The following is a 12,009-nucleotide window of genomic DNA, read 5'->3' as shown; positions in this document are numbered from 1 at the left end:
TTCTTAGGCTGAAAATACACGAACCGAGATAGTCGCGGTACAGCGAAAGTCGCGCCTTGTTTATAACATTTGTAGAACAGTTTAGCTTTCAAATCTTCCGCGCCTACTGTTTCGCAGAGATACCCAACTCTGTACCTTTTTCTGAGATTTTCGTGGCAGCGCGAAACGATTATTTTTTCTTTTTCTGTTGGATTTGTTTGAAAACTCGTGTTGTATGAGTGTTGTATTTTATTTTGCGTATACAATGTGAAATAAATAATTTGATTCACAAATCAATTAAATTATTTCATTTTGGCTTATTCAATCGTCCACTACAACTCGGATGGGTATAATATAAGAACCATATAAGACCCATATAAGAACCGCGATTATCTCGTCTGTCTGTCAGATTTTATTACAAAATTGACAGCACACGTCATACGCGATTTTCACGGTACCGCGAAAATCTCAGTTCGTCTATTTCCAGCTTTAAAGAAAAAAAAAACTCATCTTGAAGAGAATATATCTTCGAGAATTTTCATTGTATACTTAAAACATTCATTTGTTGATTGCCTTTCCATGCTTACTGCAAACGTAAATATTTGTACCTTGCTTTTGATTTTGATATTTATCATCCCATGTGCGTTCAAGGAAAAGCTTATGTAAACTTCGTTATCATATGCTCTTTGGAAACACAGCCAGTTTGATAAAAAAGTAAGGTAAACTGATTATTGATGATGAGATTGTCAAGTCAATCTACCGTATATGCATAAAGGAAGCACAGACAACATGATAAGGAATTTAATTTTGATCGGTTTGCAAGTCCCGTGAGCATGTCAGTAGTGCTGGAATGCGCAACAGCTTTCATGACTTTACTGCTTCCCTCCCATGTTTGCTATTCCTCCTATACTCTAGAGCGGGGGTTTGCTCTTTCCAATGCGAAATTCGACAACAATGCTCTTGCTCCAATGGTGCATATTTTTAGACCGTATTCCCCATTCCTGACTAACCAACACTCCAACACACACATTCCTTCAGTATCTAGCCCGACCGTTATATTTCCTCCTTAGTATCCGTTCTGCTCGTGTCACCGTAACAAGAAACAACCTTACAAGGCGGCTTAGGTTAACACTGGCGTTCAAATTTCTTCCCATCGCGGAAGTCGTTTTAAACGTTTTATGTTAATTCACGGGATCGTTGTCGGCGAAAGTGAGCTTATCGTACACAGACGCGCAGTGAATGATGGACGCGATGTTGATAGCAAAGGGCTGACGGGTTAGAGGCAGGGTAGGAAGAATGGTAACATTCTTTATACAGACGTCACTGTAACGAGAGCACCATTATGTTCCTTCCCACGCGTATAGCCGGAATCGCTGCCATTCATCGCACATCCCCTCCCATCCGATCCGACCCGTTCGCCTGCTTTCGGCAAAGTGTGTGCACCATTGTGCGATGGTAACGAATATTTGCTACGTTGAAACATATTCTGTTGAAAGGTAGCTCCAACAGACCGAATGCGCGAAGGGAAATCAATTTACATTTTACATGTGCAAGCTTTTAATTTCACACTCAATGTATTTTTTCGTGTGTTGTGGCGTGTGTGTGTGGGTGTAATAAGAAATATTCATTTCGAATTTGGAAATAAGTATATTGACGTGAACGAATGATTGAACTGATATTTTAGGATAAGAGTGATATACTTAGTTTATTAGTGCTATGGAATAATTGAATATATACCCTTAATGATAACTCCATTTTTTAAAACTGCGGAAATTGGGTTATGAAACATAAATAACATATTCTATACATCGTTCATCTTTAGCAGATCTTTACTCCTACTTCAAGCTACATCTACTATTAGAAAAAAATATAAAAACTTTTTTCAAATATAGAAAACAATGTTGAAAATTCTCCAGATATCTCAAAGCATCATTGCAGGTTTCATTGCAAAATGTTACCTGCAATTGAACTACCATTACGAGCTTGTCACACAACCTTTCTTAATGAGCTCGAGCATGCTTCATTTAAGCGCCGAACATCAATAACATCCAATCACTTTTTATAACATCTTGACAGACGAACTTCAACGTACTTCATCACATCGAACGAACGCCACACAAAAAGAGCGCCGCGCAAATACTCGTTTCGGAGAATTAATCCCTAATCCAATTGGCAAACAGCAAGCATCTTCCAAAGTTTACGCTCGCTTACCACCCCAAAGTCGGTGATAGGGCGGGAGAAAACGAATTTCATCACCATAGATGCAAATCCTCAACTGGCTGGTTCGACGGGCAGGCCATTTTACTGGTTACGAAAAGAACCGAAGACTTCCCACCGTTTGGTTTCTGTTCGCAGCAAGTTTTGCAAACAAGGGGCCAAAGGCTATTTTGGGCATGTACTAACGAGTCTTCGAATCGAAAGTCACTGCCTGCTGATGAGCCATTGTGGCCACTCGCTGTGAGTTCAATCGACCATCTTTGAACCAGCAGTGTCTTTAATGATTGCATTACGTCGGTTAAATATCGTTTCTGAGGATAGTGAAGGTTACACCAAATGGTGAAACCATCTTACTTTTATACTCGATTCAAACCAGAGAAGGATGCGTTAATTTTGTAAGACTGTGCAAGATATCTTTGTAGTAAAAATATAGCTAAAATCAAAGCAACATCAAATACAAGACTGTGGCTCGATCACAGTGGTTCTTTTCTCATGCTGTAGAAAGCAGCCAATAATTAGCAACTACTACTGCCAGTAACAGAGAAACACAAAATGAAGCATTATAATGTTACATGTTACGTATCTTAAAGAAATGTAGTTGTCCAATTCCTTGTAAGATTGCACTTTTTTGTTTAGGTTGTTATAAGGATTTTGTATACTTCTGACTTACTTTTGAAATTGGTAAAAAAGTTATTAAAGCCTATGTACTACTTTACCATGTAGTATTGATTTAAGAAATAACTTTGCAAAATCTTGTACAACTTCATTATTCGATTCCATTTCGGTGGCATGAAATAAGTGTCAAAACGCCATATTAAGCATGGCCAATAAATTTTTATTTCATTAATTGGCCAGTTCCCGCCCACAAAAAAGCCACAGCTACGCTAAGAACCTTGTGAAACGGAAAAAGAAATGGTTTCCCCAAACAGAATCGAAAACATCCGCCCAGTGATATGGGCCATTGACCAAAACCAGCACCTCATCCATGCCCGGCCGCAAAAGTGCGTGTGTCGGTGCGCCACGGTGAGCGGAAGCGAAGGAAATAAAGGTTAAGTCAACGCACGCCACCACTCGACCGGAAACAGACCCACCGAACATTCGGATTTATCGGTACGAGGGTGTAACGTTCGGGGGCAGGGTCGTTTCGGAGGCATGGCAGACCATATCTGGCACATATGTCGCCGTGCGTATCGTTGACGCCACAGACAGCGTCTAGTATTATAGTTCGGCGGCTAGTCGGCGAGGATTTGTGTTTCATTGCCGCCTCCCAGAACCGACTGGACTGTTTGGCAAGTGGAAAAGCTTCGTGACCGGTATCAGTGTGACACCTTCTTCGGAATAGGGCCATGGAATAGGGTGCGAAAAACTGGTTCACATTCACCCGCAGACACACATACACACAATGCGAGTCAGCATGTTTGTAGCGTGGGTGGGCTTAGCCGCCTGGTACACAAGACGGACGACACCACTACGGACGTTAGCCAATTTAGCTGTAATTCCTAGTTGGATCAATTGCTTAACGGCGAAATGAAGAAGCGAGCTCACTCGTTTTTGGAATGAGTCGATACAGTGTTAGGGACGGTTTTGGCTTGGTTTGGCGGTTTACACGCATGGTAATGAAGAAGGCCCCAGCGTATGTTGTGTAACTAATTCCAAGGAACGGTGTTAGCTGGTTATTTCATATTTGTAGAACCTCTGGAAAGAGGATTGAAATGGCAAAAGCTAGTAACGTTACGGAGCACAAGAAATAAAAAGGTTCAACTTCAACAAATAGCAGACAACGTTAGAGTACTTTGCCCGTAAAAGGATACTTATTTGTTATTTTTTGAACAGCAAAGCTAATGCTGTGATGAGTAATGATTGCAATCAAGAGAGCACCGTCAAAGCAGTCGTTCGATAGCCCATTGCGTGATATCTGGCTAAGAAGCTCCAGCTCTTTTTATTCATTCTAGCATTGGCAATTGAATAATGCAGTAAATACGTTTGGTGTTGGAATTATACCTTCTGGGCATCATTTCCTACTGTGCACACCTACAAGCACACCGAACGTTCCAAAAAATGACCGTAACTGCCAAGATTGACGACGGTTAAACAGCTGCCGCACATGCACGTTCCGCGCGGAAGCACGGCACGGGGCAACAGTTCCATGGGCGGGTGCTTCCCGAATTTCGTACTCATTGGAGTTTATTACGCTTGAGAAAACGTAAACAACGCCCTTGGCTTGGAATTAGGTTGTGATCTGCCGTCCGGTGGCTGAAACGGGTGGTACACACTGGAACGGAGAAAACCAATCGAAAAAGCAAGGATGTATTCTAGCATTCTTCTAAGCAACGTAAGATTTCCACGTTCATACGTGCAATAAATATGGAGTCTGAATTACCAAAAACATGTTTAGCACAGGCCAGTGAAAAGGACGATAAGTACATGAGAAGCTACAGTCTTCTTACACAATACCATATTTTAAAAATGCTATAAAATACACCGCCTATTGGATTGCTATATTGCTAAATGAAGAAGACCAGAAAAAGTTGTAAGCTGCTAGAATTTTCCTTATAATTGAATAAGTCAGTTTAGTATTTTTCATTTTCTAATAGTCAAAAAAAACTTTCCCTGCTTAAGAAATAGTTATCATTTCTCTAAAAGTAAAAGTAACACACAACCTAATAATGCTGAAAAGAATAGTTTTCAAGTATTTTTTTCTTGGAATTTCGAATGAAATTTTGTAGTAAAAATATACAAATGGTACAATTGAAACGGTTGGTAAATGTACATATATCTCTTGCTAAACTGATTGCAATATACAACGAACAATAAACATTTATTTTAGTTAATCTCAGCAAAATAAACATTTCATTACCTTGTTCTTTTTCTAGGTAATGCGCAACGACGAGCACACAACCCTGACCGTCGACGGTGTCTCACAAAGTCGCAGCTCGCGAGGGAAGGAGTTTCTGTTCGGCAAGTTCGCCACCAACTCGGACGTCTTTGTCGGTGGTATGCCAAACTGGTAAGTAGTACAGTTATTTTGTTACACTTTCTGAATGCTTTTTACGTGCTTGCAAAAACATACCAACCAAACACCGCGACCATCCACCCAGTGCTTGTATGCTAGGTGGAATGTAAGTTTCGGTGCACTGTTTTCTAAGGCGAGCCGAAATTAAGCTACTTGCCGTACCGTCTTCGCACAAGCTACGCTACAAAGTAAAAGTGTTTCCCCGCCCCGGTAAGGTGCACACACCTTCTGCTTCGCCAGCCCGCCAATTTTCGATTGGTAACGGTGTTCCGGTACATTCCTGCCCCTGCAGGCTACTGTTTGATGAAGTGCCTTTTCCCATTTCACTCAGTGGGATAGTGCAACGGCAAAGTTTTTCCATTTAGAGCGCTGGACCCGTTGCCCGTTGCCTAACCAGATCAGGGGTTGGCTTGCGAAATGAACTAACTTTGCATTGTGCCGCTTGGAGTGGTCGATGAGTGCTAGATTTCTCTACAAAATTAAAACACTCCACTCGCTCGGTGTGCTGTATGTAGAAACCATTAACCGCGGTGGAATGCACGGAAAATTCCAGTGAAGATAGAAACTGCACACCATCCTGTAAACTGCAAAGCAATAAGTACGGGCACGCTCTCAAGCAGTTTTAAAAATGAAATGGGGTGTGCATGCGCGTGTCTTGCAATAGTTTTGCGGAATGTTTGCCACCTTTCACATTTCACTTTTAATTAGTGTCAACGGAGCGATGCTGGGTACGTATAATTTCGCTGCTTCATGTGTGGCTGTTGTGGTGGTGTTACTCTTTCACGGGCGGCAAGGAAAAACTAGGTCATACACGGTGAATGCTATGAGTGAGCCTTCAGGCTTGAGGTACGCTTACCGAGCTGCTACACACACCCCGTGCACTTTAGAGTATTGCATTCGGTGCAAAAAAAAAAAAATAGTGCACTGCATAAGATTAATTTCAGCTCTGAACTTTATGCTTAGTTGCAGAAACATTCATTATGTTAAATAATAATAATCGAAACTATGCAGGATTGTAAGGTTGTTAACGTTTTCGTGAAAATAAATAAAGAAAATAAAGCCTGAACTTGTATCATATCTATAGGTCTTCTAGATTAGAGATTTATAAAATAAGTTGAACATCACACGGCTTTGAGGGAGGAGGGGGGAGGAGTTAGGGTTTTTGGTTCATTTTATATTACTCACATAAATAGACTCTTTTATGGAAAATTTAACTCATTCATAGGATTAGTTTTTAAAATTAAGTTTATTTAGTTCTTATTTAGCATGGCATAATTTCAATGTAAAATGGTTGGACACCAAAACATTTCATGTAGTTATATATTCTATGTGGTTATGAATTATAGCAAAATTAAATGACTCATTACTTCATTTAAAAATGTTAAATATGACGTACGTATCGATCATAACAAATTGCTGTACATCAAAATACCTAGCGACGCATCGTACATGATAAATTGTGCCTTTTAACAAATACTCCGAAACTGGACACACGTTTTCGTAACGTTTAATTTATGTACCTAGTATGTTTAGTGGCACCCCGAAACGATTGACGTTTGACGTTATTTTTCCCCTAGCTCTAAATACTCGAACGAAATTGCTACACAGACCCATTAGTTATTTATGGACAGCACAATAATATACGAGCGCAACATAATCCACAGATCGATTAGCGGCCATAACGCATTCGTTTCGAGGTACCGGTGCGGGTCGATAGAAGGAAAGCAACCGATGGAGCAAGATGGTTTGTGCGCGACTGCTTCAGTTGTTGCTCTGGTGTTGATCCACGTGGAAAGGATTTTTTTCGTGATGACACCCGTGGTCGTTTACTAATGGACGGACAGTGGTGTACCGTTGGCCGTCAGCAGTTACACCGACCGTTGCGCCCAAGGACTGATAGCGGCGGATCGAATGTCGTGTTTCCACGCGATGGGTTTGGCACGAATCCTTCGAAATGAGCATTCGGAGCTCTTGTGCTTTTTGATACATAATTCACAATAAATCAAAGAAAGCACAATGAAATGCTATGTCCTTCGAGTGGTGATGGGTCTGCCCTGCAGACCGCAATGGCGGGAAGGTGGGTGTGTAGTTTTTTATCGATCTGATGTGCATTTTTCTTACCATAGCATTGTATCGTCGTTGCATAAGATTGTATGTCTTTGCTTAATCGAATGGGTATATATTTTTACCAGACAGGTACTTTGCATATAAACTATTTGCATAAAACCCATAAACTGTGTCAGGGAAAATGAAGCTCGACAGTGATCTAATGCATATATGCACATTGGAAGAATAATCAAAATCACTAGAAAGGTCAAATGGATTCCTTCCACCAATCCTGTTCGACGCTTTTACCACCTACAAATCACGATTTGCTCCAAATAATATAATCAATGAAGCTTGGCCAGGTACGACAGTAGGGCTATCGAAAAGTTGACGTACTTACTCAATCAAATCCCAGCCACCATGACGATACGAACTGATGTGGGAGGGACAATCGGACAGGTGGCTTGAGCGGAATGGAAAACATATCCGAAATTCCCAGCCCAATAAAGAAAGTCCGTGAAGAATGTTGCTTAATTAGTGTTTCGGTTGGGCGAGCAAGCGAGTGCTAGTGGGAAAGTTCGAAGAATAACGCAATACCAATCGTTTGATCAACTTTTCACCCCCTATGGCCGGTTACAAACACAATCGTCCCACGCTGCCGGCAGCAGGGGGGGGGGACAATCTTATCACCTTTTTCAACTAATAGCAGGCTTGGTGTGGACGATAAGCAGAAAGACCCCATGGATTGAAACCTACGGCGAAGCTGAACGCGGACTGTTGCCGAACTAAGGGCTTTAAGCAATGGCAACCTTTTCCACCCATTAGCTAACGGGTAAGCTGATTATCGGGCTCACATTTGCACGTGGGCCCCGGCAATTCAGGAGGGCGAACGAAAGGCGCAGTGTAATGACCTTCCGTCCTCTCCAGTGGAATACTCAATGGCGCGCTCCGAATCGGACCGTGTGAAACACGACTCGTAATGTGCCATGTTGCTCGACCTCGACCTAGACGCCACTCGGTACGTGAAGGACACAGAAGAAACAGATCGCTCCTGGGCACCGTTAGGACGTGTGTTTTTGTGTTGGTAAGTGTGTTTGTATGTGCGTGTGAGTAAGTGCGTGTGTGGTGTGCTCAACTACACAACAAGTATTAACTATTAACGAACGTTGCCTCGATACCCACGAGACAAAGTGGACCAGTGTTGACTTCTCCATCGCTCGATTCAAGCCCGAAACACTTGTTTTTCTTTGTACTGATGCCAACTGTACGGCACAAAGGTCGCTAGCGTTAATACGAAAAAAAAAGCCGTCAATGCCGCAGTTTGAAACGAAGTTTTACTTTTTGCATTGACTGTCGCTACCCGACTCCGAGACAAGCAGCATTGCAAGGGTAACGATAACCAAGCAAGAATTAGTTAACTCTGTGTTTTAACCTTTTACACAACCGCTTTCAACCGTCCTTCCGAATCGGGTATTTAAGGCACAAAAAAGAGATGCCGGGCTTGCTAGCAAACTTGTTTCTGGGAGAAAAATCCTGTCAAAAATAATTGAATCCATTCATCTTCTTACGAGTCTAGTCACGAAGACAAACACCGCCGGGTTTAGCTGGCGGTCCGAGCTCGCCTATGTACTTTTCATAATTCAACAATTTTACGACGTGCTTTGGCACGTGCCTGAAAAGTTAAACTCTTGCCAGCTGGTAAGCAGGTAAGCGGTGAAATTGAATCACTGGCGTGCATGAGCGGCGGGCTCACTGCGTAAGGACCATCAGACGTTAAGCAGGTTGCCGGCCCGGCTCGAAACCTCCAAGCCAGCGAGAGAGCAAGGAGCGAGCAGACTTTATCGGGGGTGTATGTGTGTGTGGACATGTTTGTATTCTTCCTGCAACCCCGCTCGATGCCTCTGTAACTGGCTCTAACTCGCTGCTAACTTCGCCCTTGCCACAAATGACGTGTAAAAAGGTGGCAAAGCGGAAAATTGATCCGATGGTCCTGTTCTACGGTTTCAATGCGTTTACCGAGCGTTCGGAGCCCGCCGATGAAGCGTGAGCTTCCTTACTTTTGCACTTTCATAGCACCGATGGCGGACAAACTGATTTAAAGAAACACACAAACACACACAAACACGAAGGCACACACAGAACGCGGAAACTCAGGCAGCCAGCTATACCTGTTTGGTTCGGCGCGGTAAAGTAAATCTAATGCAAACTTTCTCGCCCACATGGGTTTAGCCCACACGCTCGCTCAAAACCGAACGACTGAACGCGTCAGTGTCGATTCACGTACAGAAAGGGTTAACATGAATAGCCGATAAGCATGGCTAGAAAATGTTGCCCTGAGCATGACGGCGAAGCGGAAAACAGAGCAAACCAATCCATTCGGCGCCCAAGTAGCGTAGGTTCACCGAGTTCGTGTAGTGAAACGCATGCAAAGCAAGGAAACATAAAAAGGGAGAAAATATAACAAACAGCGCATCATTCGCGTCAAGCCACTGTGAACGGTGAAAAAATGATTTCCAAAGAAGAGATTTATGCTACAAACCACAATCCTACCGTCCTTTGTTGTCCTTGTCCTTTGTCAAGTTTGATTTTCTTAACTGTGAGGCATCCGAAAATCGTCGTAGGAGAAAATAATTTCCCACTGCCAAAAGTCCACCCTGCATCGAGTCTTCCAGTGAAGGTTTTCGCTCAATTCGTCTCATCACCACGGACACTTGCCGTGACCTACCTTTAAGGATCTGTTCGGTGAAGTACTCCACAATCGTGGTTCGACTCGCGCGGATGGAGTGATGGAGTAAAAAAGGGGCACTGGTTTATTTTTGTCCCATTTTACTTTCCCTCTCTCGCGATACTTTTGGCGAGTGAACTGTTACCGCTTACCGCGAGACGGATGGTGTAACAGCACCCATAATTTTCACACGTGCAGAATAATTCGCCCAGTGTTGCTTTTGTTTCGTGCGACTGATGAATGAAGCGGAACGTCGTTTCAGGTCGTGTGGTGAGTTACGTACTTGTGCGGAGCTGCGTTGTCCTGAGTGTGCCTTTGCCCTTTCAAGTGTGTGATGTAACACTGTCCCCGCTGGGTAGGATAACGAACCTTCGCTTACCTGTACACCCACTCAGTTGAGAGGGATTGAGTGTGTCTGTGTGTGTGGGAAGGGAGAGAAAGTTGCCACGAGGTTGACTTTCTGCGTTTGGGCGTACAGTACGGGGAACCGATGAAAGATGTAACCATTGCTACCTCCCGCTAGGTACTTAGTGGGCTATTTCAAGCTGAGCCGCAGCTGCTAATGCCTAGAAAACTCCCGTGGGCAGGCACTTTATCGGTTTTCCTAACAGATTTCTCCGAACTAGAGGGGAAAATGGAGTTTACGCGGAAGCGTCCACAGCACGATTAAGAGTGCTTAAAGGTTTCATTTTTACACACTTTTGCTATCACATAAAATCCCCACTTTTCATGTTTCATTCAAGACGTTTTTGCGATGATAATTCGATCAATGAAGGCAATTAGAACTCTTCCTCAATTATTTTGTTTTTGATAAAACCTTCGCATCATCATGTAGAGATAATTTAATAAAATGATTTAAAAAGCAGAAGGTCGAAATGAGTGAATTTGTGACGATTTCTTTTCCAAATAGTTGCCTCTTTATGAGCAAGTTCGGTCAGACAATCAGGAGACAAACAAATCTAGCGAAATTTGGGTCAAGTGTGCCACTAAGCATTTTTACAGTAAAACTTTAGTTAACTCTTAGACCGCCGGCCTGACATCAAGTGAGCCTGACATTGCGTAGGGCATGGCAAGAGAGCGATGAGAGCGACAATTTGTCTTGTGTCTTTTATCACTCTTTTGTTCCATTGCCATAACCGGCCTAGCACGTGTCGGTCTTGTTTTTTCTTTCCTCCCCCATTCGTTCTACAGAGATTCGTCAGATGCAAAGCTGAGCTGTGAGCAAAAGTCGCCAAACGGATCAATATGACGTAGCGCTTAAAGTGTTAAATGACCAACTGGCGAAGCATCTGTATAGGTTTTGTTTCAATGACTATATGTACTGTGCTGCACCGAATTTCAATAGAATTAAATTAGTGACAAAAAAATAAAAACATAAAAAAACTTGCTCAAAAGAGTAACCTCAGTTAGGAGGAGCAAGTGAGGCACTATATTTCATAGGAGCGGAGCACATTTCGAAAACTCCAATTATCCAAGAAATTCTTTTATTTTATTTAGGTGCACGTCTTGGCCCATACGGGTGGCACTCTTGCACCATAAAATCACGCCTTTTTCAACCCTTTTGAAAACACTTCACAATGTTTTTTACATTTATTATATCTGATATTCATTGATAAGTTAAAATATAAATGTAAAATGGCAAAGAAAGCAAAATTAGCTTTTATCAAACATGATATAGTGAGTTGCAGGCACAATTGTTTTGCATGGAGTGCAAGCTTGTATTTGCTGTAGAAAGATGGCGTATCGATAAGCTTACGCCCGCCGATATGAAATTGCATAAAACTTTTCCAAACCCATTATACAACGTGAGATAGCCAAAAATTACGATCCGCACGGCGTTGAAAAATGATATCCTTGATATTGCAATCGATAATTGAGCTTCTGGCGACGACGACAAAGCGTTTTATACAGCTTTTGCGCAAGCGTGGCTCAAAAGGGTTGCCTTCAATCGGTACTAACCGGTAAACGATAATAATAAAATTATGGAAAAAAGCTAATCAATAAAACATTTCTGGAAATCATCGTGAGG

General features: G+C 42.4%; 1 protein-coding gene across 8 annotated transcripts in view; it reads left to right on the top strand.

The window, feature by feature from the left end:
* Window positions 1-12,009, top strand: part of LOC120961114 (neurexin-1) — an 87,545-nt gene that overhangs the window by 5,847 nt on the left and 69,689 nt on the right. For all 8 annotated transcript variants that reach the window (XM_049605326.1, XM_049605329.1, XM_049605332.1 and 5 more), the window contains exon 3: window positions 5,070-5,203. In XM_049605326.1, the coding sequence (XP_049461283.1) occupies window positions 5,070-5,203 (134 nt within the window). The remainder of the gene's footprint in view (window positions 1-5,069; window positions 5,204-12,009) is intronic.

Source organism: Anopheles coluzzii, chromosome 2 (genome assembly GCF_943734685.1).
Source record: "Anopheles coluzzii chromosome 2, AcolN3, whole genome shotgun sequence".
Classification (NCBI taxonomy): Eukaryota; Metazoa; Arthropoda; class Insecta; order Diptera; family Culicidae; genus Anopheles; species Anopheles coluzzii.
Note: the sequence above shows the minus strand (reverse complement) of the source record. Positions and strands in the feature narration are given on the sequence as shown.